The sequence below is a fragment of the Spea bombifrons genome, chromosome 1 (assembly GCF_027358695.1).
Source record: "Spea bombifrons isolate aSpeBom1 chromosome 1, aSpeBom1.2.pri, whole genome shotgun sequence".
NCBI lineage: Eukaryota > Metazoa > Chordata > Amphibia > Anura > Pelobatidae > Spea > Spea bombifrons.
Genome location: NC_071087.1, coordinates 98232703 through 98260424, shown reverse-complemented (window position 1 = coordinate 98260424; position 27722 = coordinate 98232703). Strand labels below are relative to the sequence as shown.

The 27722-nt window shown below is 41.1% G+C and overlaps 1 protein-coding gene across 1 annotated transcript; it reads right to left on the bottom strand.

Annotated features, from left to right (window-relative positions):
• Nucleotides 1–331: 331 nt before the first annotated feature.
• On the bottom strand, nt 332–27722 carry GLDC (glycine decarboxylase). Its single transcript, XM_053465991.1, has 25 exons — nt 27305–27722; nt 26258–26336; nt 21367–21502; nt 10926–11090; nt 10700–10777; nt 10288–10435; nt 9875–10071; nt 9449–9545; nt 8925–9030; nt 8392–8531; nt 8031–8111; nt 7603–7700; nt 7436–7520; nt 7288–7329; nt 6216–6358; nt 5794–5869; nt 5288–5417; nt 4805–4950; nt 4500–4612; nt 3633–3774; nt 2984–3095; nt 2575–2670; nt 2088–2260; nt 1160–1240; nt 332–1071 (listed from the first exon to the last, which is right to left on the bottom strand). Exons 1-25 carry the CDS (start codon nt 27575–27577, stop codon nt 928–930), a joined length of 3081 nt encoding a protein of 1026 aa, XP_053321966.1. The 5' UTR covers nt 27578–27722; the 3' UTR covers nt 332–927.

The following is a 27722-nucleotide window of genomic DNA, read 5'->3' as shown; positions in this document are numbered from 1 at the left end:
ATATTTGTCTTCAGAGCATTTCCACAGGGTAGTCGCAAGAGCCCAGAATTTATGGCTCCTATAGCCCGAAGTACTAATACTTACTCCAGGTTGTTACTGGTACCAAAACCAGACAGTTTTGCCCTGTTCTGTATGTGATTAATAAATATATAAAATAGAAGAAAGTTTGTTTTCAGCAGGACTGTACCTACGAAAGGAGGACTGGATGATCGAAATGATTGCATACGTTCATGCAACACACACGGGAGGTTTCTCTGGTTGGTAGCCAACGTGATTTAAAACACTTACTGGCTCTAAGTTTTACACCCTCTCCATACAGTAACACAAGACATAAAACCAAAATGGTCTTTATTGGAATGATAAAATCAATTTAACAAATAAAACTACAAAACATTACATATACGGCTGTCCTACAGGGAACATGTCCGTAAAACTTTCGTTTCCTTTATATGTATATGTAAACATTACATCATACAGATATGCAATAATAAACATTCACCCTTTTTTTTTTATTCCTGCTACAAATGCTTTTAAGAATAGGAAAGAAATTCCTTTATATTACACACAATATTTTTTTTAAAAAAATGGACATCAGAAGTTTAAGACAGTATAAAGGAAACTATTAAAATCCACAGGACATATGACTTTAAAAAGGTAAAAATTACAAAACAGAAAAATAAAGCATAAACCAAAAACGGAATATCTTAAGAGTCCAGAGGCACTGTATAGCAATCCATCACTTCAAATGCTTCCATCCCATGTAAATGATTGTATTCACAAACTTGCTTAGCAGCAATACTCAATAGTATACAGTTGGCTTAAAAAGGAAAAATATATACATATAAATACACAATAAAAAACCTCTAAAGTTGCTGTGCTGTGTACTTTAACAGCAGTGACATGCCGTACATTGGAGAAGTCTGTAAACTAGGAGGAAGCTCTCTTCTGTTCTGTATAAGGGGACTCGTATACATCCATAGGAGGGCAGGTGCATACCAAGTGCTGATCACCATAAATATCATCTATCCGAGCAATTGTGGGCCAGAATTTGTTCTCAGGCCTAACAAATGGCTTAAAAGAAAGAGGGAAAAGCAGGTTATGAACATCCATGTGACAGTATTTGATTTTTCAATTCATTTTCCACTGTAAATTGACATACCAAGGGGAATGCAGCCATCTCTCTTGAGTAAGGACGATCCCAGTTGGAGGATGCAATGCAGCTCAGCGTGTGTGGAGACATCTGAAACGCAGGCATATTAAAAACATAAGAAAACTTAATAGCCACTTATGTAAAAATAAATCTCAGCTTCTAGAGCAGTGCAACTAGTTGTACTAACCCAAGAGAAAAAGTGAAATGATTCACTAAAACAGGGTGGAAGAATTTCAACAGGTCGCTATTGGTAATTAATAAGGATTTCGGAATTCAATTAAATAGACATCATTACAAGTTATGGTGTACATAATCAAACCAAACTGCAGTTTGCACAGGTAAAGCAGTGCCATCAAAAAAGCAGGTTTAAAAGGCCTGCAGCGTTAAGCTCTGACTATTAGCATAAGGGTACCTTAGCAGCCTTATTTTCACCTATCAGATAGGAGAGAGAAGTTTGCTGGTCCAAACATTAACAAGAAGCATGTTAAGTTCTGACCATTAACCATTTTATTTTTGTACCCTTTCTGACCGTGGCCATTTTAACATTTCAGTGGTGCTTAACTATAATTTTCATGTATACCCACACTAATTGTATTTTTTTTTTCCCCGGGACAAACAGGGCTTTAGAAACTACTATTTTGACCATACCCAATTTACCAAAAAAAGGAAGGGGTTAAAACCCCTTATTTGTCAATGAATATAACAGAGTACATCAGATGCAGCAACACCCAAACACTGCTGTTACACAGGCGGTTTGAAGAAAGATGAATGATGGCTTTCTAAGCTTATTTATCCCCGTGACGTGCTAGGCAAGCCAATGGTCATTAACTGGTTAAACAGTGAAGCGTTCACAATTCAACTCCTGACAAGTGCCTTTAGATGAGAGACAAGCCTTTTTGATTATTGTGTTGGCATTACAGATTGTACAGAGTGTTACCTTCAGCGGATTAATCCTGGAGTCCATTCTGCCTTCTTCAATGTCTGCTATTTCCTGCCGGATACTGATCATGGCGTCACAGAAGCGGTCCATCTCAGCTTTGTCCTCAGACTCTGTAGGCTCAATCATAAGGGTTCCTGCCACTGGCCAAGACATTGTCGGGGCATGGAATCCTACAGAACAGACAACGTGATGGGGCTACATGTATTATTTTTTACAGAGAAACTGGATATGAAAGCTTTATGAAACATAACCAGGAAGTGGGAAATCAGGCATGTAATATTATCATTATCGATAATGATAATAAATGATGCACATTGCCATGTTTGAGGCCATCAAATGCACCTATATAAAAGCAATTCACAGACCTTCTGGGAAAACAACCAACCCTCATTGTTTGAACACACACCAAGTTAAATCATTCAAACAGAAAAAAAAAAAATCTGACGTTATGGTTACAGATAAAGTAAAACGCTATATAACTCACCAAAATCTTGCAATCTTTTAGCAACATCTACAGCCTCAATATTTGCCGATTTCTTGAAAGGTCTTGTGTCAACTATGAATTCATGAGCTACATAACCTGAAACAAGCCATTACAAAAGGAAAACTTAGTACACCGTTATTGAAACACTATGTGGAGATGCTATGGCTCTGCACATTAGCCTATCTAGTCTGCCAGTGGCACAGATCAGCTCACCAATGGGCTCAACGTTGATCTTAAGGATCAATAAACTTCCATATTTGAAGGAGTTTCAGATTTAACATTTTTGCTACAGCCACTTACGTAAATTGTAACGGTAATGAGCAGTTTGTCCGCTACCATAAATTGCCATTTGTCTTAAACCTTTGAAATGTGCAATTTAGGAGCAGTTGTTCGAAGGTGTTCAACTTGCCTCTAGCCCCTCTGAATAAGATCTTGTAGTGGTTTTCAAGCCTCTTTGCCATATAATTAGCATTTAGTATAGCAATCTCTGTAGCGTGTTTGAGTCCCTTTGCTCCCATCATCTAGGAAAAGAAAAAAATACAAAGACACACAAGACAAAATTATATTGGTAGAATATGAATTTGGTGCGCATATACATGCAAAAGTATTATATATATATATATATATATATATATATATATATATATATATACACACACAAAAAGTCTGGTCATCCTCTCTAGGGTAACATTAGATCCTGATTGACAGCTGTATGCATTCTGTCTGAAGCCACAAAATGTATAAATCAGCACATATAATTCGTGTTGCCGACAGGTCAAAATACACAAGAAAAGACTTCCAAAATGTACTAATCACTGACAATAATCACACACATACACGGAAAAAAAATAAAAAATAAAATTGAAATTAAAATTCTGTGAATATACAGATATATTTCTTAGCAATATACATCCTGCCGTCTCCATTAGCAGAAAGTTTCACGTGACTGCACGTGTGTGCATCTGCGCATGTGTGCAACAGCACAGACACTGGGGTAATGTTAATGGACAGTATGTTTGTGCAGTTTAGAAACCATAACCACAGCTAAAGCAAACTACCTTGATATAAGCCCAAGAAATAGGAAGGATGGCACTGGAACCCCATGGTGCAGCACTTATTGTACCCAGTGGCCGAGCATCAATGTCTTGATCCAGAGCAATGACAGGGTGGCTGGGCAGATATGGCGCGAGATGCTTCTTTCTAAAATCAAAAAATATTTAGTGTTATAAAGGACATTTTCTCCAACAGTCATTCTGTCACTATTTAACCAGTAGGAAATGCCTTAAATGCCATCCTATTCAATGGTCAAGCTTTGACCTAGTATTCAATGGGGCAAAGCTCCCATCACTTTTTTTTTTTTTTAAAGCAAAAAAATGTTTAATCGGTAGACTGCCTACCCCAGGCCTTTACTGCACTACTATACCAGTTAACAAGAGCTTTGACTAGAGATCAAGAACAAGGCAGACCAATATTTATAGGAAAGATACCAGTTACCAATTTTACAGGGGTTAAAATTTCAATTGATGATTGTCATCTGTATATCACTAACTCTGGTTTTGTCTTTGCTGTAACATTAATCTGGGCAGATTCTAATTAAAGCTCTCTGGTAAGAATCTTGGGGTTGGCTGTTTTATTGTAATGCCAGGTAGAAAACCTTAGCAGAACTAGACATATATATTATCTGGAAAAGGGGATAGGGTTATATGTTAGTTCTTGGTGGAGGTTACAAGGGTATTACATTTATCAACAGTGCTACAGAATTTGTAGAACTGATTTTTCTCCACACACATCAATTGGAGGTATTGACTTGAGAGAGGAGAAGTATATACAACATGATGTATTAAGAAAATGTAACAGATCACCGTTCTGTGTGATCTGGTCATACAGCAGGACTGGCGCACAGCAGGGTAGTACAAGTTACTCACACTCCTATGGGCCCCATGCCAGGACCGCCACCTCCATGGGGAATACAGAATGTCTTGTGAAGGTTTAAGTGGGACACATCAGAACCATAATCTCCTGGGCGACACAAGCCAACCTGTGTGCAAAGAGTAAAGTGAAGGGTGCGTCAAAATTAAGCCAGCGCAGCGGAAGTCAGGTTGAACATTTTACCAGCGGCAGCTGTAATGCTTTTATAGATCGTACCAAAAGGAGCCATGTAGTTTCAAAAGAGTACTCTGCTAGGTGTTACAAGACTAGAGTGGAAAGGCTTTTCTCTTTTGAGTCTCACCTGAGCATTCATATTTGCCCCATCCAAATACACCTGGCCACCGTTTTTATGGACGAGATCACACACATCTCTGATGTCTTCCTCAAACACGCCATTAGTCGAAGGATAGGTGATCATTATGGCAGCCAAGTTATCCTTGTGCTTATCTACCTGTTGGAAAATAGGAAGCAATATTTTACACAGGCGGTCACAGCAAAACATGCTACAATTTGATGTATTGCATTTAGAACTTTTGAAAAGAAATGCTTTGTCTAGTATTTGAATTAAAAGGGTAGCAAAAAATAAAACCTAATTAACCTAGAAAGTGTCAAAGTGTTACAGCTTTTTAAAGTGATCCTCGCTGCAGCTGAAGACCTTTATTTCTAAAAGCAATAAGATCATTTATACATAAATACTGGGGGAATTTTTAGGATTGTATCATAGTAGAATAATCTAAGTGACAAATATCAAGGTTTTGTAGATCCTAAATTGTAATTTTGCTACTCGCCATGGCTTTTAGGTGAGCGACGTCAATGCTTCCATTTTTATCTACTTCCACGGGCTGGATTTTCATTCCTGCCATCTGAGCGCTTGCTGGATTGGTCCCATGAGCAGATTTGGGGATGAGACAAACCTGCAGCCCAAATTAGTAGACAGCCATTAAAGTAAATAACGCCATAGCATGTCAAACTTTCTTTTATTTTTTTTTTTTTTAAATGAAGTATGTATAATACATCGGACTGTGGCCTTTATGAACATAAATGTGATGCTATATGTTAATGAAAGTTGTTAATTCACTTTAGCTTTACGTCATACATTTTATAATATTTTTGGTTGCAGCACAGCACAAATTCCTTGGATATGCGGTACTATTGGCTTATATACTATACAGTTCGAAAATGATACTTGCTATAGGATAAATCTGAAACTTTTTTTTTTTTTCTTCTTCGTTGATCAGGGTCCTAATCTGTGCCAGTCCCCCAACAGCATGAACCTCTGTTTGCACTTACAGTTCGATGGTGCTCCCCTTTCCCATTGAGATAAGCCTTGATTGCAGCTAGTCCAGCATATTCACCCTGTGCACCACTAGGAACAAAAGTACAACATAGAGATGACTGCAAATCAGTCTCAAAACTATACCTCATTCCACTAGTTGGATAACAAAAATAAATAAATTCTCCCAGACCAGTCCTGTCACCAGTCAGATATTCCATCTTCTCTAGCTAAAGGGCACACACTTTGAAACCACTATGAATACTAAAATAAAAAAAAACCTGTGTTCTTTAAGAATGTTCACATACTATACCCTTCTTGCATTCAGCTAATTTTGTTGTTTGGCTTTTTGACAGGGCTTGTGCTCAAGCTTTGTGAAGACTGACTATGTTGGGACTGCACAACTCCAAGCATTTGAGAGAGACTTCATTGTGATCACCTGTTTGGCTGGAACGAGATTTTGTCATATCCAGTTATTTCACACAGGTCCTTCTCCAACTCCTTGAACAACTGCTGATAACCCAGAGACTGGTCTAATGGCACAAACGGATGTAAATTGGCAAACTCTGGCCAGGTAATCGGCTTAAAAGAAAAAAAAAAAAAAAACACAACATTAGCAATCATAAAAACGCATGAACCTGTATTGTAATCAGACTTGCTTAAAGCTGGCTAAGTTTTCACTAGACCATAAATAATGTTAACCTCAAGGAAACTGCAGAATTATTCATGCCTGCATGTGATTCACCAGATGTGGCTTTCTACTGGGAATAAATTTGCAATGTGGAGTACTATTTCGCACATTTCCACCTTGAGCTTCAAAAACTATAAAAGAATCTGGAAACACAACTATTGAAGAATCTTTACTAGGTAGAACATTTGTAAAGCTAGTAATTTATAAGTAGAAAAGAGAGAGAGAAAAAAAGTCACTGTCTTAATGAATCATGAATATTTGCTTCCCATCAGTTTCAAGCCACTTTTGTAGGAGGACCCCATGCAATATACCGTATTTGCTCGATTATAAGACGAGGTTTTTTTCGGAGCAAACGCTCTGAAAAATACCGCTCGTCTTATAATCAGACCTCAAATAGGTCTGACTATGAGACGACTAAGATCCAGATCCCCCGCAGCTGCAGGGGACCTGGATCCTCCTGGATTTGTTTAGATGAATTAACATTTACTGGTAAAACTCTTTTCCTATAGGGTCGTCTTATGTTCAGGCTCTTTTTTCCTAAATTAATATTCAGATTTGGGGGTCGTCTTATAAATCGAGCAAATACGGTAATTCATGCCTGGATTTTGTACCCGATTACAGTTTGAAGTCATCTTCTAAAGAAATAAGTGGAATCTTGGATGTATTGGGAATTAACATATGGAACTCATAAGCTTAGCTCAACCCATTAAAAACAGACAACCCGTTTTTAATTTAACTACCAAAAAAATGACATTCATGAGTTATCCCACATCATGTAAAAACATTAATCTTTGACATGAATCAATGTAGGCAGACTTACTGCAAGTTCAGATGAGCTGTTCAGTTTCATGGTGCAAGATCCCTGTTGACAAAAAACAAAATATTCTAAAATACGTCTGCAAAGGTTTTGTTCACAAAAAAATTAAAATAAATTCACCAGAAACCCAAGCCCCCATAAGCATACTTACTAGAGGAATCATACTGTGGACTAGGGAAATATCTTTATTTTCTAGACGCTTCATGTAACGGACAATATTTGTTTCAGAGTGATAACTTAACAAAACAAAAGAAAAAATAGTAAGAAATGCATTTAAGGTGAACATTTGTTAGATCAAAAAAAGGTTTAAACACATACCTGTTGAACACCTGATGAGCTAGAAATTTGCTTGTTCTTTTAAACGCAGTTCCTAAGATGCTTTTGGTTTCTTCTCCCATATTTTCAGCAACTAACTCCTGAGAGTCAAAGTCAAAGATTAACAAGTGGGCAGAGGTCTGCAACATGTATTTCAATAGTTTAAACGTACAAGTGTCAATATAACCACCTAATATACAGTTTTTGTTTGTTTTTTTTTGTTTTTTTATATACGGGGTAGCTATATCTTCTCATGGTTACCATGTTTTTCTTACTTTTAAAAATTCCATGTTACTTATGTTCTATATCGCGTAAGCAAAGCAATAATCTATAAGGTTAGTCGATACTACAAGTTCTTCCTGAGAATGGTATAGTAATATATAACAGAGAATTTTTTGCTTTACGAACATTAAAATGGACACTGTACTTACTGCTGAGGATTCACAACCAAACACCCATAACAGATCGTCCAAATCTCGCTCTGTGACAGTTTCATCAAGAGAAACACCAAGCTGGGTGTAAAACAAGATGCATGACAATAAGCACTACCATTGTTACAAAATACATTCATTGATCTTGAAAACATTGTAATCCGACTTAAACCTAAATACTGTAAGTGTCCAGACCAGTTAACTTTACACACAGTGAATACTCTTACGAAATGTCGTACACGTGTGAGGATCACCCTTTGTTCTGAAAACATGACATTGCAGGCACAAAGTACTTGTGTCATATTAACTTTTGGCCAGCGAAGCAAGGGGGGGGGATCTTAAATACATTTAGAGCACTTACCGAACCATCGCTGTAAGGCCGGAGGTTAATCTGACGCTGGGTGGCCCGATCCAGTACCTCTCTTACTGGACACCCACAAAGAATCTTCACGGTGTCGAAGAACATGTCATGATGCAGTTGATGTCCAGCCCTCTTTAAACCTGAACACAAGAAGAGGAAAATGATTGAACGCCTTTAAAGCAAGGCCGTAAAATGAGATGAGGAGGCAGGGTTACTGAATAATATTGCCCACCATGTAAGCATTATTCTAGTAATAAATGGACATATTACATAAAATAAGCATCTGCCTGTTAAGGTACTGGAGATTTTGGAATAGGTATTACGAAGAGGATAAAGCAACCTAACAGTAGTGTTCTGAATAATATAAAAGTATTCAGATATAAAAATGCCACAAGTATAAAGGTAGGTAGGGAGAGAAGAGCAACCCTGTCCAGAGCCAATTTAAAATGTTTTTGTTTCAAAGAGCTTTTTTTGGATTTACTATAAATAAAAATAAATATATATAACAAATCCCTTCTAATGAAAGTAAATACCTTCTGCCAGTATTAGGGTAGCATTATGAACTCTCCGGGCTATGTGTTTAAGCCCATTTGGACCATGGTAGACACAAAACATTGCAGCCATGTTTGCTAGAAGTGCCTGTGGGAAAAAAAAAATTGTATTCTATTTAAACTTTGGTACATTGAAGACACAATTCTCAGAAATAGTTTTTGATCTATAAGGGGTCTAATATGAATACTGCTAGTGCTTACTTATCAACCAACAGAGTTAAAATAGTTTAGTTGAAACATGTATTTTTCAAAAGCAATTCACTGATCCAAGTGCCAGCCTGCCACTTTCACCGTAAAAACACTTGTGACATCAGCTAGATGTAGATATCTCGGCCGTGTCCTTGAATTACAGGGGAAAGAAATGGAACAAGCTGCACAACGATGTATGGAATCCAAGAGGTGGGAGTCTGGATTTATTGGAGACCAGTTTATGCCATCTGTTATGCTAATTTGCGCGAGTTATTTGGCTGCATAAAGTGTCCATACTCCAAAATAGATCGTGTTACCTGCGCTGTACATATGTTGCTTGTGGCTTTGTCCCTCCGAATGTGTTGCTCTCTAGTCTGTAAAGCCAGGCGGTAAACTTCCTTTCCAGCAGCATCCCTTAGACCCAAACACATTGTTTAATTAATGACACTATACGATATAGATCTTGCTTTCAATATCAAACGTCAGTGCAAGGTTATGTTACCTTTAGAACAATACATTCTAAAACTTTATCTAAACTCAGGACTCCATTTCTACATCTTCAACCATTCTGCGGTGTCAAAAGCATGTCAGTTTTCATAGGAGTCTTGGTATCTCCCTAAACCATGTAAAGTACAAGATACTTTGCCTATTTTATACCGATGTTCTGATTAAAATCTCTATGCGTTTGCTTGCTTTAATGCATCGCTACTGAATACTGAATACCAAAAAATGGAATTCCATACCTGGTTACCCCAACCATTCTTCCAGGCATCATCCGCACTAGGTTCTCCTTCACAGCAAAAAAAGCTGCATGTGGTCCACCGTAACAGAGCGGCACTCCAAATCTTTGGGAACTACCCAGTGCAATGTCCACTCCAAACTCCCCAGGAGGCCTCAGAATGCACAGGGCAAGGAGGTCAGTAGCACAGCATGCCAGCGTCTAAAGTAAGGAAACAAAAAACGAAAGGCCATAGAGATCTATACTTATGATCAATCAACCAGCATAGGAACATCTACTGAAGCAGTTCTGGATTTTGGCAAATAAGGATATATGTGGTATTTTTTTTAAAAAAAAATAAACATTGTGACAGCTTGTCGGCACTTTAACCATAGGAGAGATTCAAGTTGAGGAACTGCTAGAGAACAATGCTCTTACCCCATTTTGATGAGCTCTGTCAACCAACTGGGCAAAATCCTCCACCTTTCCTTCAGTGTCTGGATACTGAAACAGCACACCACTTACATCCTTCCCACTGAAGTCCATCTCATGAGGAAGCATCAGTTCCGTGGTGACACCTATGTAACTAGAGCAAAATAGGAGTAAGAAATAAATGAAGACAAAACATACAAAGATAAGCCTTCTGAGTGAAAGGGAGACCTTTAATTAAACCAGAGCTTCAGTTCTAATTACGGCAGTAGAGCACATAACGGGATTGGGTTTGTAACATATATGTTACACTAGTTTTTTCCTTTTCTTATCAATTTCGGAAACTAAATATTGTGATCACGCGGCAAGCAGTCATTGTAAACATTGGTATTGACACCATCTTGAACGTAGAACAACTTACTTGGCTCTAGTCTGTACCACAGCTATAGTTTGTGGATGGCACCGACTATCTACATAGAACTTTCTTCTCTTATTATGCCTGAAAACAGAAAGGATATATTTAGAGAACCAACAATGTCCCTGATTTCATGGAGAAAACCACATCCATATAGCCAGAGAATTTGTCATGAAAAATACTGCTTCTATGAAAACATTAAACCAGTCATACAGAATATGTTTGCCAATACCTGTGGCTTAACTGCATGGCCTCGGCAGCCGCTGTTCCCTCATCCAGTAAGGATGCATTGGCTACATCCATCCCGGTGATATCACACACCATGGTTTGGTAATTCAGCAAACTTTCCAAGCGGCCTTGAGACACCTCGGGCTGATAAGGAGTGTACTGCGTGACCCTAAAGAGGCAAATACATGATGATGAAATAGTGTGGCCAGTTGGTTGTCACAGGACAAATACCAAAACCTATTCCAGAAGAACCCCCCCCCCAAACAAATAGGTAAAATTAGCATTGAGGATATAAAATTAAATAAGGGTTTAAACAATGAATGTATTGCAATTACTGGAGACTAATGTAACGGTAATTCATTCTTCACGGCTATCCGAGGAACAGTTTAGCCGATAACCCCCCCCACCCGACATATACACTCACTAAATTCCTCATAGGGTATCGGGTCATTATTATATCAAACAAGAGATATAAAACGATAACAGATAGGTCACTAATCCCAAAGAATTTCAGCACTGTCTCCACGCTAAAGGTAAAAACAGCCCCAAAGTGGCTGTCACCGCAGAAAGACGAACCACAATGTTTTAGACCACGATTCCAGACTGCGGGAATTATGTCATACCAGCATCTTCACCGTGTAAAAACCCTAACATGTCTGTAACGGCTGCATTTTCTCTCGTTAAACCTTTCTACCTTTAAATAAATGTACTTTACCAAAGCACAAGTGTGTGTGTGTGTGTGTGTGTGTGTGTGTGTGTGTCTCCGGCCACAATCAGGTACAATGATTTCTGGATCATCCACAGTCATACGTATTGTGTCTGCATTTTTTTTTCTGCAGTCACATTAGAGCAGAGGGGGAATGTGAACAGGATACTTGTTTACACGGACGTGCTGTTCACGTTGTACAAGCACTTGCCTCTAAATAAACAGTTGACCCAGTGTTCCCATATTTTATTTATCACTTGTAACAAAACAAGTCCCAGTACACAACACTTTGTAAATTTGCTTTCAGCGTACGGATTTTGCAAGAACAGTTTCAGAAATAAACATTTCCACTACCGATCAAAAAATAAAAAGACATCTACAGTAAAACCTCACATAATCTGCTCTCTGGGTGATTGTTATAGACCGATGTATATGGGTCATTTTCTTGCAGATTCATTTAGGACTCCTAGAATCTGGGTTTAGGAATGCGAATACATGTCAAGACCTATTATAAATCTAATTATTTAAACGCTCCCCTTTTTGTGTCTTTCTGCCTAATCCTTTGTGTCATTTATTCGCTCCTCACATCACTGGAATTTGTTGCTCCAGTTTCCATAGAGATGGCATTCCAAAAAAGCATGTTTTTTTTGGGGGGGGGGCAAGCTTTGCTTTCAGCAGAAAAGAACCCCCCCCCCCGATGTGGTCAGTATTATGTTCTGTAAAACTGATTTGTTTTAATACAATGACCAAGAAGATACACATTTTCACAACTAAACCAAACATTCAAACTTGATTATAAAAAAACAAAAACAAACATATTATGTAGACTCCTTTGTAACATACTGGTTGGGCCACCAATAACAAAAGTAAAATAGTTCTGAAAGTTGAAATCCTAGAGTCTTATACTACAAGCATTTTAAACACTCTATTTAACCATTTTAGCACCAAAAACATTTCAGTGAGATGTAGGTTTTTCCCCCACCCATTTTCTTCAACCTTTTCCCATTTCTTGAACGCATAAGGATTTACTTTTTTGTGCATGCATGCTTTGGTGTCTAATGTTTTTTTTTTTTTTTTAAATTCACCGTTTATTGAGCAGTGTAAAATACAGAGACCATGAACAATATGCAAGTGTAAAAGTAGATGGTAGCAGGTAACATACCAAACACAGATCCAAATGAGGGTAAACAAACCATCAAATAGCATAGACGGCACAGACGATATTATTACATAAAGTCTCCTGTGTGTAAAAAGAAAAATGGATGCCACCAGGTCGATCCAGCCCGGCCACAAAAGGCAGAGAATCGTGGAAAAACCAGCAGAGGTAAGGTGACAACACATTCTGCACACATCAAATAAACGGAGCCGAAAAAGGAAAATAAACATATATAACAGAACCAGAAAACAGCTCCACAAACAGTTGCTCCGGATAAATATGAATACATAAAAGAGGTGAGACGGTAAAAAGAAAAATGTATAAGGAGGACACATGCAACAGAGTAAGGACCTGCGTCGACCATCCCTACCCGTCACCCGAAGAGTGTAGTGAGCCGTCGCGACTGAGCATATTTAGTGAGGGGAGCGCGGGGGAGTAGTAGCCGTGAGGTACTGACCCAAAATGTCCCTAAAATCTGCTGAGGCAACAAATTCATGCCACCAGAACCAGCGCCTGGTATGCTGGTAACCCTTTCCCCTGGACGCCCAGACTAACTCCTCCATTTGTTCAATAAGATTTACCTTCTGAAGCCACACAGAGATTGGCGGGGGAGCGGATGTACGCCAAAACTTGGGTATCACGGCTTTGGCCGCATTGAGGAGGTGTATAGTAAGTGTGCGCTTGTAAGCTTGAGGCGCAAGTGAGGTAAGGTGTAACAAAACTGCTTCTGGTTTATCCAAGAGATCCATGCCACCCACACGCTCCACCACCCGCAAAACCACTCGCCAGAAGGACTGAACTACCGAACATTGCCACCATATGTGGTACAAAGTCCCCCTGTCGGACCCACACCTCCAACAAGTATCAGAGACTGAGGGAAAGAACCTATGGAGGTCCACGGGCGTCCTGTACCATCTCGTCAAAAGCTTGTATGAGCACTCCTGAATCCTGCTGGAGATGGAGCCCCGATGAATAGCAAACAAAACCTTATCCCAGTCCTGAAGGGATGGTGAGACGGAGAGATCCCCCTCCCACATGCTCATAAAATAGGGTTTCGAACTGGATGCGGAATCCAAGAGCAGGGCATAGAGCACTGACAAGAGATGCGGAGTCTCTGAGGTAGAGGAGCATAGCAACTCAAAGGGGGACAAAGGACGGGACAGGAGGGGGTCCCTGGGAATAGACAGCACAAAGTGCCGAGTCTGAATGTAAAACAAAAGTTCTGCCGAAGACAAGGATTGCTTACCATAGAAGGTCTCGGCCGACACAAGCCTATCACCCACAAACATGGAATGAAAACGCTTAATACGCCATGGGAGGGAAGGTTGCAGAGGAGACCGGTGAACAGACATACTAAGGGGGAAATTCGGGTTAGGAATAATCGGATAGAGGGGGCACGGACTGGAGGACAAAACGCCCTCCTTCACGACACTGGCAAACACACGTAAAGTAGCGCAGACAGTAAGCGAGGACCTAGAGACAAAGTGTTTCTTAAAATCCAGTAGCCAAGGAAGGCAAGAAAGAGGGATGCCCACCAGCAACCCCTCAATCTCCAACCACTGCTTAGACACCGAGATGGACCACTCCGTAATCCTACGGAGATGGGCCGCCCGCCAGTACTTCTCCAGATCTGGTAACCCCAGACCACCTTTAGATTTAGCTCTAATTAAGTGGGCATGGGAAAGTCTGGGCGATCTAGAGCACCAGACATAGGAACGAAAGAGACGGTGACATTTCTTAAAAAATAAGCGAGGAAGAAAAATAGGTAAGGTTTGGAATAGGTATAAAAACCGGGGAAGAATATTCATTTTAATAACAGCCACCCTGCCGAACCAGGAGACGTGTGTGTAATCCCACCTCCGCAGGTCCGAAGACACGGCCGCAAGTAACGGGGTGAAATTCAGCGAGAAGAGAAGGGAAAGATCCACGGGAATCCGCAAACCTAGGTAAGTAAGGGCCTGATCACAAATCTTGAACGGAAAATCACGCTTCAAATCCGCCAACAGATCCGCTGGGACGTTACAGCATAACATCTCGGACTTAGAGAGATTTATTTTATAATTGGAGAGCGCACCGAAGGTTCGCAACTCTCGAAGCATGTGGGAAAGGGAGTCCAGAGGGTTCAAATTAATACAAAGCATGTCATCAGCATATATTGCCAGTTTGTGTTGGACCCCAGCCACAGGAATGCCAGATATAGAGGCGTTCGCCCGGATAGCGTTCGCCAAGGGCTCCATCCCCAGCACGAAAAGAAGAGGCGAGAGTGGACAGCCCTGCCTAGTGCCATTCGACAGGGTGACCTGATGAGACACAAGCCCATTGACCTTAATCAACGCCGTAGGGTTATGATACAGGGCCCTAGTCCAACACAGAAAATGCCGTCCGAGATGCAGTCGCTCCAGGACACGAAATAGGTAGGGCCAGGCCACCCTGTCGAAGGCCTTCTCCGCGTCTAGCGAGGTCAAAGTGAGCGGAAGACGTGTACGGTTAGCCAAATCAATAAGGTCAATAACTTTCGTGGTATTATCTCTAGCCTCCCTGCCGGGGACAAAGCCCACCTGATCTCTATGGATAAAGCGGGGAATATAAGGTGACAATCGCATGGCCAAGATTTTAGCAAGGAGTTTAATATCCGAATTGAGTAAGGAAATGGGACGATAACTACTACAAATGTCAGAGGGCTTATTTGGTTTCAAAATCAAGGAAATATGAGCCATGTTAGATTGGGGAGCAAATTGGGAACCCGAGGTAAGGGAGTTAAACGTATTCACTAAATGTGGGCCCAGGATAGGTAGGAACTTCTTATAATAGGTAATGGGAAGGCCGTCCGGCCCTGGACATTTTCCCTGTTTGGTGGATTTGATAGCATCCCTGACCTCCTCCAGCGTAATGGGGGAATTAAGGAGGTCCGATTCCTCCGGTCGCAAGGGGCGAGGTAGATGTTTATCCAGATAAGCGTCCAGAACTGTCATAAAGTCAGGACAGGACTCCTGAACAGAGGGTAAATTATAAAGGTCCTGATAAAACTTGCGGAAGCAATCTGCGATCTCAGGGGTGGAGGAGACATGAGTACCCTTGACAGTGCGGATCCGGGCTATAAAATGTTTGGCCGTCTGAGTCCTAAGAGCCCTAGCTAGCAGCTTACCGGGCTTATCCCCATATTCATAGAAGTGTCGTTTAGTTAAAAGAAACTGTCGCTTAAGGCGACGGTTCGTGAGAGAGGCTAATTGGGAGCGCAGAGAGTCCAGCTGGATCAAAATAGAGGGGTCCTGGCGGAATTTATGAAGTGCTTCCAAAGCAGCTATTTTCTTAATTAAGTCAAGAGTAGCGGCTAACGCCACCCTCTTAAGCCGAGAGCCAATTTGTATAAACTTTCCCCGTACCACCGCCTTATGGGCCTCCCAAATGGTGGGCAACGGCATATCAGGGGTAGAGTTCTCAGAAAAATAGAGGCGTAAATGGTCAGAAACCTCTGAGGAAAGCACCGGATCAGAAAGAATATTTTCATTCAGACGCCACACCCATGGCCGGACAGGGAACGAAGCAAGCTTAATAGTCATAAAAACAGGGGCATGATCACTGAGTACACTAGGGCCAATAGAGGAGGCATGGAGAGCGGGGAGGTGATGATGAGAAAGAAAAAAAGAGTCAATACGGGTATAACGGTCATGAAGGGCAGAGTAAAACGTGTAGTCCCTCGTAGTAGGGTGTTGCGTCCGCCAAACATCTATAAGCTGTGCCCTGTGGAGCAGTCTCTTAACCCGGTTGATTTGAGTATATGGGATAGAGGAAGTACCAGATGAGTTATCAAGAACCGGGAGGAAAGTCATGTTAAAGTCGCCCCCTAAGATCGTCATGCCCTCTTGGAAATCCATCAATTGTTTCAAAATCATAACCAAAAATGTAGACTGACGACAATTAGGAGCGTAAACATTTGCAAAGGTAACCCTATGGGTACCCAAAAACCCCTTAACAAAAATACACCTGCCTTCGGAGTCCTGCCAGCTGTCCAATTTGCGAAAGGGTAAATGTTTGTGCAAGAGGATAGCCACCCCTTTAGATTTAGAATCCGGGTTACTAGACGTAAAAGAGGTGGTAAAATGTTTATTAGTCAATTTGGGTTCCTTAGTGGCTTTAAAATGTGTTTCTTGAATAAAAGCTATTTTGGATTTGGTGCGGCGAAGTTCAGTAAACAATTTGGATCTCTGTTCGGGTTTATTAAGGCCCCTGATGTTGAGGGAAATTAATGTAATAGGATCAAGAGCCATATGGACGACGTCTGGCAGGACTGCGCGAATACATGAGCAACGTATAAGAATCACCAATAAAAATCAGCAGGAGCAACAGTGTCGGAGCAATAAACAAAACAACAAACAACAAACAAAAACATACTCTTATTAAAGCAACAAGAGCTGGATGCCGTAGCATCAAGGAATGAGCATCATGTCCAAAAGTATGGACATAGACCAAAAGGCAGAGGCCGGCAGGACCCTGCATGGTAAGCTCTGGGGGGGGATCACCAGAACCCATGGTACATACAATCACTGCGGGTAAGGCACCAAAATGAAGAAAAAAAAAGAAATGTGGTGTGATGAAGAACAAGAAAAGAAAATAAAAAATGTGTGAAATCAGGTAAGCACGCGAACCCTGAGTGAGGCCTTCGAGCGTGTAAATGCATGTAAAGGGTGTGTGGACGCAGGACCGTAACAGTCCCAGGCGGAAACATGTAAGTGTGTATGAGTAGACATGGGCCATGTCGTGTAAGTAGCCAGGTATGCAGAAAAGTGTGTCAATAGGTAAAACACCAAACATAAAAAAAAAAAAAAGGAAAAACAATAAAAGACATAGAACTGAGGCATGACGGAGCGGCGTAGCTGGTGTCTAATGTTTCAAGTGCATCTCAGGCTAGTTATTTGCATACTAGTTGGTTCTAACAGCTTAGTTAATATATCTAGCGGTTGGGTTAGGCAAGGGGGTCGACGAGTTTGGTTTGGATTTAGGAGCCATACCCCCCACCCCAAAGTCATGTTTTTATTTTCTTGGCAGCCTGGGGTTGGCCCTTGTCACACACCAATGTTGTGGACGCAGCCTGCAGACTTTGTCAAGCACTTATAATATATTACAAATAATCATATGTGTAGAAGGAGTTGAAAACCGACCCAACTGAACATCTGGCCTGTTGCTTCCTCATGCCCACAGAAAGGACAGGCGAAGACTTTTATGTACAATTGTAGCCTGTTGCAGCGCACATCAAAAAGGCAAATGTACAACGGCAAATGGTTTATAGTGTATTGTATTGCCAGTGAAAGCAGTAGTGCCTATTTGTAAATAATGTGTGATAAGAACTGTAAAAAGAAACCTGAAGCATTTGTTTAGCGTGAGGTCATTGTCCATCTCAATACTTTGTTACATTCGTGTTGTAGGAAGTTACATCTGTTACGTCCTTGTTACCTTATATCTCGATTCTCAATGTAACCCTGTGAGTTATCGCCATTCATAGGCTTCATCACAGTAATAAAAACCCACCATTTTCTTATCAGTGGTTTGTGTTTTGTGGATTTAAACAATTTACCCCTAGAGAAAAGTGTGTCAGTACTCTGAAACCGCTAATTTCCCCCACTAAAATAGATAACCATTTCTGACATATTAGGGGCTCCTCCTCTGTGCTGTTCCCAGGAGAAAACTACAACCCTGAACTTTTGTTTAAGAAGCAGAGAGAATCAAGTTAAAAACAGCATTTTTGGTGTACTAAAGTGGATTTACACCTTACAGTAACACGCTAACATTCCAACACCCTATCCTTTACTGTAGGGGCGTGGTGAGGAGAGTGCCATGCATTACATGACCTCGCTTAGAGCCTCATGGCACCCACAGGAAAGCATAGGGTGCCAGATTCATGATGGCAACCCTGTAAAGCCCTTGGCATGAAGAAGTGGTTTCTAGTCGCCATAGTGACTGGGCTTTGTCAAGCCCTGGGTTAGGGGATGGCTTAAAAGGTTAGTGTTGGGGTCATAAGATCACTTGTAAGCAATAACCGTATTCCCCGGCGTATAAGACGACTTTTTAACCCGTGAAAATCTAATCAAAAGTCAAACTTACCGAGCCGGACTGGAGAATCACAAATCTCTAGGGGAGGGGTAAGCGAAAAAGCCGCCTCCCCTGGGCCGGTCTTTAGGGCCGTGGCAAGCTAGGTGCAAGATCGTGATCTCCCCAACTAGCCCTGATCAGCGGGCGCCCGATGAGCAGGGCTGGTTGGGGAGATCACGATCTCCCTCTAACCAACCCAACATTAGGGAGCTCGAGGTCTGGCAGGGTTAGGATGCAGATCCCCCGCAGCGGTGCAGGGGACCTGTATCCTACTCTCCGATACGCTTAGACAGCCTCCCTTGCCGGCACTTTCCACGGGGGAGCGCCGGCACGGGAGGTTGTCTAAGCGCATCGTGCAGACGTTCACCGGCAGCGTCGATGCACGTAAAACCCCGCTGCCGGCACGTCTGCTTGGTGTGCTTTAACAATCTCCCTTGCCAGGAATTCCCACGGGGGGGAGTCCCGACAAGGAAGATTGTTAAAGCACATCGTGCAGACGTGCTAGCAGCAGAGCTTGTTTACGCTCGCCGATGAACGTCTGTGCGGTAAGCTTTAACAATCCTCCTTACCAGTGCAGAACGGTATACAACTTCCAGTGCCGGAAGTGCCAGCACCGGACGTTGTATACAGTTCTGCGTAGAATAGATGTCCCCTGCCGGCCCCGCAAGACACCCGGGACTCTGCACTGGTAAGTCTAGGGGAGGGGGGCACAGAGTGGCAGCATATCTCGGGGGGAGACACAGAGTGGCAATGGTGAGGGCAGCGTGTGTGTGTGTGTGTTTTTTAAGCTGGTGTGTACGTGTATGTGAGGGCATGTGTACAGGCATATGTGTGTGTGGACAGGCATATGTTAGGGAGAGCTGACCCACCCAATCCAAGCAGGCTTTGTATACAACAACCAGTAAGGTACATCGGTTGCCGTGATTGGCTGGTTGTTGTATACTGGGTAGAGGGGTAGTCTTATACGTCGAGTATAGCCCAAACTCTATATTTTAACTGGAAAAGTTGGGGGTCGTCTTATACGCCGGAAAATACAGTACATAATTTATCAGTAATACTTTAGGTCACCGATTATTGAACGTGCAGTATAAAGTGTATTCTCTCTCATAAAATAAAATCTTTCAGTACAAAATCAACTACATCTATTGTTAATAGGGTTCAATTTCACTAGACACAATCTGTAAAATACAGCTGGTGTATCATCCATAAATGGTTCATGCAGCCTGTGTAAGAGGGGGAGGACTACAGGACAAGAAATTGTCCCATAGCGACAGGGTGAGCATTATCTAATCAGAGATCTTAGCTTCCATAAACTAGAAGAACCTAGGTAGCTGTATGCTGTGACAGGAATCCAGGGTATACAACCGGTGGCTGTAAGTACATCATCCTCAGTCTGTTTCATTAACGATGCTTTTATTATTTTCACTCATTTACTGGTTACAAAAAAAAAACCCAAGTACACATTACAGAGGTACTCCAGCCATCATATGTACTTTAGTACACGATCTCCTTTGAGGGGGCTACTTTAACAAGCAGTTAAAAGAAATGGAAAGAAAATTAAAGCCACTCATAAAAGAGGTTAAGAAAATAAAGAAAAGTGCAGAATACATGCCTGGGCCATATCTTACCTCCCTAGAAACTTAGTCTACTTAGATACTCATCCTCCCAGTAGCATGATCATGGGCTGACAATTATACAAGCTAAAATCCTATATTTTAAAAGAGATAGGCAACAGATAAAACTTGTCAATGCTGGTTCTGACTTCTAGAAAGACATTTGAGAGGGTAGTAAACTACATGGAAATTTTCAGCAACACCACCAGTTAAATCTTCATGTGTTGATGGTTATACATGGTGGTATATCTGCCAAAAAGATGTCAGATGATCAACACAGTACTATCTAATATAGTGAAAATATAGTAGACGTGAAGCAAACACTGAACCTAAAAATAACTAACCATTAACTTCAGTTTAGTCATGCCATGTGTACTTCAGTATTTCATCATTTCTAGTGACTTTCAATCTTTATTGAAGTAACACCATGTTATTTTGTTACAGCTGAGCGCCAATATACACATACGTTTGGTTTAATAAGTTCCAAAAGACACATTTGCACCATTCACTTGTTTTTACATTTCTCTCCCAAATTGAGTAATTAGACTTGTTATCTCCCCATGCTCTTTGTTTTGACTTTGGCAAGATCCCAGAGGGATTCATCCAAGGTCACCATCCATGTTAAGCTAGATTCAAGTAAATGCTGAAGTTTAATTTTTCACTTGTATAAAGTCAAATGAGTTAAACTCAAAACACTTAATTTTCACATTATACTCATTATTTAGCAATTACTAATGTTTAGTTGAAACCCATCAGCAGCTCCATTGACAGACAACCAGATAATGTCTCCCCCCCCAGTGTCAGACTAAGAACCCACAAAACTAGGTTACATGAAAAGGACTACAAACAATAGGTCTTAAGTTACATACAACAACTGACTTACCAGCCAGCATTTTCCAATAAATTTCTCAAAATGGCCTGAGGCACTGAACAGTTGTAATAACCCATGCCAATGTAGGACCTCCATATCTTGTTTTTACTTGCTATGTCCTGGAGCAGCACAAGAATCTCATTTTCACCTGTACAGAGACAAAAATATTCAAATATTATATATGGGATAATGTCTAGTCTATGATTTTCATATAAAAACGCAGTTGAACTTGACTTATAATGAATCAGTTATGTAACAACTCCAGAAGGGCAGCTCTCCTTCTGGGAAAGAACAACATGATCCCCTAACAACCTAACTAAAAGAATGCACATAGATTGCAGAATGTTTGTAGAGTTCAATGCTGACATGAGCAAAGTTGTGCACAAATTTAACAAGGTTTTTGTCGTTATCTGCTCAATCACAAGTGGATTCTTAAGCAACTTTTGGAAATATTTCAAGGAAAGCTTGTATACAAGAACACTACAGTAATCCATAAAGGGACACATCAGCCACCCTATGACCGTAGTACTCCTTTTAGCAAATGCATGGTGGGGGCATTCTGCATAAGATTCTTCCCAAACTCCAAACCCAATCACCATGCAGGAGACAACTGCATACGATTTACTTACTGGCTTTGTGAACACTGCAGGAGCGTCAAGAAACTTCTCAAGCCGAGTGAAGGGCAGCTGCTGCTACATGGCTGCAACATTTAGGTCACCACCCAGGTGTCTAACCTCATTTGACAGGTAAATATTGCTCTTTGTGGTAATCTTCTCACCATAACCAATCGTACATTGCCAACTCGACTGTTCATAAAACATTTTTTTACGGTTCCAGAAGTCTTATAAATGTAAAATCTTTTATGTCAACCAGTACATCTAAAAATTCCAAAGGCAAAATATAAAGCAGAAGACACTTGGGATCTACTGTATGTTGGCAAGTCCTAAAACCCACCTGAAGGTTGAATACAAAAGATCACCATCGAAGATGATTTAGAGCATGTAGAGGCTCTTTGTACCAGTGCAGGCTATCAGCGTTTAAGGGGAAATCAACAGCACTAAAGAAATACTAATTATCCGTCACTAGCAAAAAGGTCATCGTCAAATGAATAGAAAGCAGATCCCTACAAATGGATTCACAGCAAACAAAACATGTTTTATCTTGCCAGACACGACTACATTTTCAGGAAAGATTTAGCTATTTAGCAACAGCAATATTTCAAAGAAACCGTACTTCTTTTGAACTCCATTTCAGAAGCAGGGTAGCAAAAGAACTACTAAAGGAGATGGGCGCATAAAATGTTTGCGTTGTACACAATAACCTCATGTAGGAGCTATGAAAAGCGGGGATTACTTCATATTGTTCCAACAAGTGTCATCGACAGACCCTGAGGCTCTCATTGTAAATAGGAGAAGCATAACTTCATAGCATTAACTACTCAAAACTCACAATGAGAGGACATGACAGAGGTGAAAAAGATTCCTCATTGCATTACCTGGCAACTTCTCTTCCCCACAAACCTGGGCTTGGGTGGAAAAGCATCACTCAGAATGGCAGCACCAACCAGCAGGCAGACAATTCTCCGCTAGTGCAACAGACACCAGAGAATGAAATCACAGCGGCGGAAGGGCAGTTCCAACAAACTCTACCTCTGTCCCAAAACGCAGGAGAGAGGGCTAGAGTGGCAAAATCAGTACGCCATTGGACTATGTGGTATTGGGGAGGATCAATAAAGTCACGGAAGCCGAAACAGTATCTATTGTACTTGTTGCCAAGCGAGCATTTTCAAAGTACGGTTGTAGCACAGCAGAAGACAACCTTAAAAACTACATTGTGGAAAGAAGAGCACTTTAAGCCCTTAATGACAAAGCCCGTATATGTACGGGCTCAAAATGCATGGTTTTCAATGGGTTTAGGGACCACGCATTGTCCTTAAGGGGTTAATTTTTCTTTCCACTACATTTTACGAATGTTTAAGCGTCCTCAGAGTAGTTATGCCTTTCTATATATGAAGAAGTTAGACTCCCAGCCAGGATGAACTCTATTCATATGGACATCACAGGCATACGTACAGAAATGATGCCATGGCTCAGATATTGCTACCATAGCAACAAGTAGAACGGTCCAGTCAGCAAAACATGCCATTGGTTGCTATGGTAATAAAGTTCTTAAAACTTTACACCAGAATCACTTCCCCCCCCCTCTAACCTTGTTACTACATGTTCAGATCTGTCATTTGTGTAACAGAAGTTGCATTTAAAATAAAAAAAAAAAAAAAAAAAAAAAAAAAAAAAAAGACTTATAACTAATGCAGTTAATGAACTTTTAAAACTCCAGCTAACTGTGCACATCTTACAGTTCCAGGTGATCTTTTAGGAGGACACAATGCCCTGATTATCTGCACAATGTCCTGCTTATACAACCAAGACAATCTGCTTTAATAGGGGCACATTAGTACAGTTACTCATCCAAACAAAGGGGGGGGGGTTGTGTTCACAGGGGACAAGAAATTTCGCAACTCAGAGTAAAAATGCAAGCGCAGCACACAGCGAGCACAGAGGCACATCCCGTATGATCCTCCCCAGGAGTTATTCACAAATATTCTGGTGTACCGTGCTACTGCTATTTCCGATGTCATCCTGAACGAACCAGATTCAACTGGCTGTGAACTAGACAGGAGGCTGCTGGGTCTAAAGATTGCATTGTGCTCTCTGTGCAGTTATAAGAAGGGAGGAAGGGGGGGGGGGGGACATCAGCAGGGTACAAGCTCCACATGGAAGCAGCAGGAATTCAGAGGGGAGGACAGGGCTGGAACACCCATAAGAACAGTATAGAAGTGATAATCAATCGTAACAAAGGCTCTACAAGAAGACTTTGGGAGTTCTGGTGGGGAAAGGGTGGCAATAAAACAGATTAACTACATCCCTGAAACACCATAACTATACAATCATATATCCAATATTTGGGCTGTAGATAAAACTTTTATAGCTCCTTGATAAGCAACATAGAAGTGAAAACTTAGAAAGGACTCTCCAAACTTGGGCTAGTTTGATGTAGTGGCAAGCGATGCCACTACATATATGGCCATATGATATATGGCCATATAGTGTGACGGAATACAAATATTTATGCCTTTGGTGTTTTTGAATAATATTCGCTGGATTCTTGTTTTGTATATATTATTGTACGCATTTTACTCACATACAAAGCGGATTTCTCTTTAACAATGGCTTCGCAGCAAGCTACCAGAAACATACTTGCAACTTTTTTTTCCTCCAGTACAAATCTTGTACCCAAGTCCTGAACGGCACAAACGTCTCCTACAACACGCTTTAAGATGTCATTTAAACTTACGGATTCTGCCAAATCCTCATATGCATTTACCCACTGCCGAGCCGTTTTGTGTTGAAATTAATGGGAGAGCTTTCCTGCCACTGACTGCAGCCAATCAGTGGCAACAATCAGACCACAGAGGAGGTGGGAAGCTGCAGCTTCTATTAAAATAATGTGCCTTCTTTGGCTGGTAAGAACATCAAACTGTCTAGTTAAGATCAACAGAATCTCATTGATGTAATGGCTTAGGTCATTTAAGACAAGCTGCTGACAGCAAGTTAAAAATGGAAAAAATTAAGCAGGATAGGATTAAGAACACAGATCCTGTGATTTTTTATTTATTTATTTATTTTTAAACAGGTCACATTATGGAAAACATTACTTTTGCATATTGCCATTTTGAAAGGAAAACCCTCAAAACTAAAGCCTGTTACAATAGGGCAGCCGCAGAGCTTTGCGGTGACCAAACCGATCCTTTGCTGCTTCTGTCCACATCTCTCATCTCTGCCGTTCAGGGCTAGGCCAGCAATTAATCTTAAGCAGGACTGTGGGAGAAAATAGGCTACCCCATTAAGATTGTAAGTGGAGAAGGAAATATATATATATATATATATATATTATAGGTGCAGACAGGGTGGGGTCCATCCAAAAAAAAAAAAAAAAAAAAAATATAAAAAAAAAACAAGACACAATGACATCTTGGGTGTTAACCTGCTTTTCATTTTAAACATTCATTTGAAACCTGTTTGGTAAAACTTGTATTTACAGACATCTACAGAACAAAAATGTTAACACAAGAGCTTAGACCGCCAATGGTTGCTCTGGTAACAGAACCCTATTCTCCAAGTGCGCTTCTTCTTGGATGACATCAGTGGCAGTAAATCACCGGGACCCAATCCAAGGTCAGCGAGTATGCCACATGACACAGCAAAAAGAGATGAAGCCAGACTAAACTCAAGCACCTAAGAAAACATACCCCTGACACAATCCTTTTAACAAACACACCGCCCCACCATTATTTCACACTTAAAGGCTCACTGCCCTCTAGGACTTCTCCACAAAGTCCTGTTTAGATAAATATCTGGGATTCTATCACACTATATGGCAATATAACACGTAGCCCACCACTACGTCAAAGTACCCCAGGTTTGGCCAGTCCATCTAATTTTTCATGGCTATATTGCTTACCAAGGAGCTGAATCAGTGGGACTGCATTGTATTTTAACACAGAGAGACCCATGCAATTAAAAGCCTTCTCTGGACACCATTAACGATGCAAGATTCCCAATAGATACGTGTATGCCTCGTATGTTCTTTAGGTTGCGCGTTCCCCTAGTTTGTATTTCAAAAGAATAGCATCTGCACCTTAAATTAAGTTTTACTACCTTTCCAAATCCCATTGGAAATGCCAGAGCTGGAGAGAAGCATCAACCGCTCTCCAAATGTTTGTCGGTCAACCGAGAGACTCAGACATATTATACAAAAACATAACATATAAAGTATGAATAATAAATGTATGTCACTTTCAAAAAGTGAAGTAATATATGTTAAATCTCCGCTATAAACTTACAAACTTGATCGTCCATCTTCAGAGGTCTCAACAGTCGAATGCTAGCAGGCACAGTGTTATCGATCAGCTCATCAATACTCTACAGGATAGAGGAAAAATATGACATAAAAAGGTAAATAACAGAAATTAACTGAAGTGGCCAAAAAATGAAGTGTACAAATTACAAAAGGAGGAAGCAAAATGGTTAAGCTAAAAAGAAAGCGTGACTAGACCCCCCAAACAAACCCAGGGGGGTAAAGCCTTTAAATCTGCATTTCTGGCTAAGAAGGCTTGTTTGTGCAATTGTATCACCGCTAATTAACCTATTCTTCACTGCCTGGAAAGCTCCTAAAATACTTGGGAAAAGGAAAGGGATTTAGAGATAAAATTTGTGTTTTTCACCGATGCGGAACTGAACACAAAAGGGGATTCGCAGGGGGTCAACACTTAATAGCTTTGCAAAGCCTGCATAATGGGATACTTAGTGGCCTCATTGCTATGCAGACCACCAGGCACTGGAAAACACATGGGTGCCTCGCTGCTACAACAATAAAGCCAGGACATACGGAGGCCTCTGGGCCATCACAGCGACATAATGCATGCAATTGTTGAGTTGTGCCTAAAGAGAGTCCCCAAAGCTTGCAATCTATTATATAGAGTCTGACAATAAAGAGATAGCACATTTACCAAATTTGCTTTTTTCTACAAATATATGCATATGTATTTGCAGAATCCACACCTTTTTTAAGGAGTTACACAAACACTTAAAGTATGTAGTTATGTCAGAGGGCATGGCATGCAGTGGAGAGGTGGGCTGATTTATTCATTTAGACATGAAGCAGCCATCGATTCATGGGGGGAAAAAAAAAAAAGTTACATTCCTTGCCCCCCCCAATACAGCATATACATTAAATATAGAGGATCTCCTGACGAGCAGGGCGCTCCTCACCGTTAGTTTTTGTAAGCAAACGGCTATGCGATTCACTATGCCCGTTGTACTGCACTGTAGAATATGACGGCGCTACTACCTTAATCAAGAAATAAGGACCTTATTAAGCGGTCACTCACCTCCACGCCCACAGTCTGCAACATTTCACTCTTTTCCCTGTCTCCTGGCCCTATGTGTCTCTCTGAGAAGTCATCGTGTCTGGGGAAGAGGAGCTCAATTTGCCGGGGAGAGTTGGGGGGTGAGGCTAAAGTTGCCCCCACCGTAGCCCGGCTGCTGTTCCATCTAGACCCTTCTATTTGCTTCCATAAAACCCTCCTGCTGCAGCCTCCAGTCCTGCCCTGGAGCCTTACTGATCTGCACAGGACCCCCCAAGACTTCGCACAACTCTGCATGATGCGCACAGCTGCTCGCTAAAAACAAAGCGATTAAAAGACCGCTCAGACACGTGGGATCTGCAGATGATGCTGAGAGAAAGGCGCTCTCCGACCGCACTCCTTCCACTCCAGCTGCAAAGTTCTCCTGTGTCAGCCACCTGCG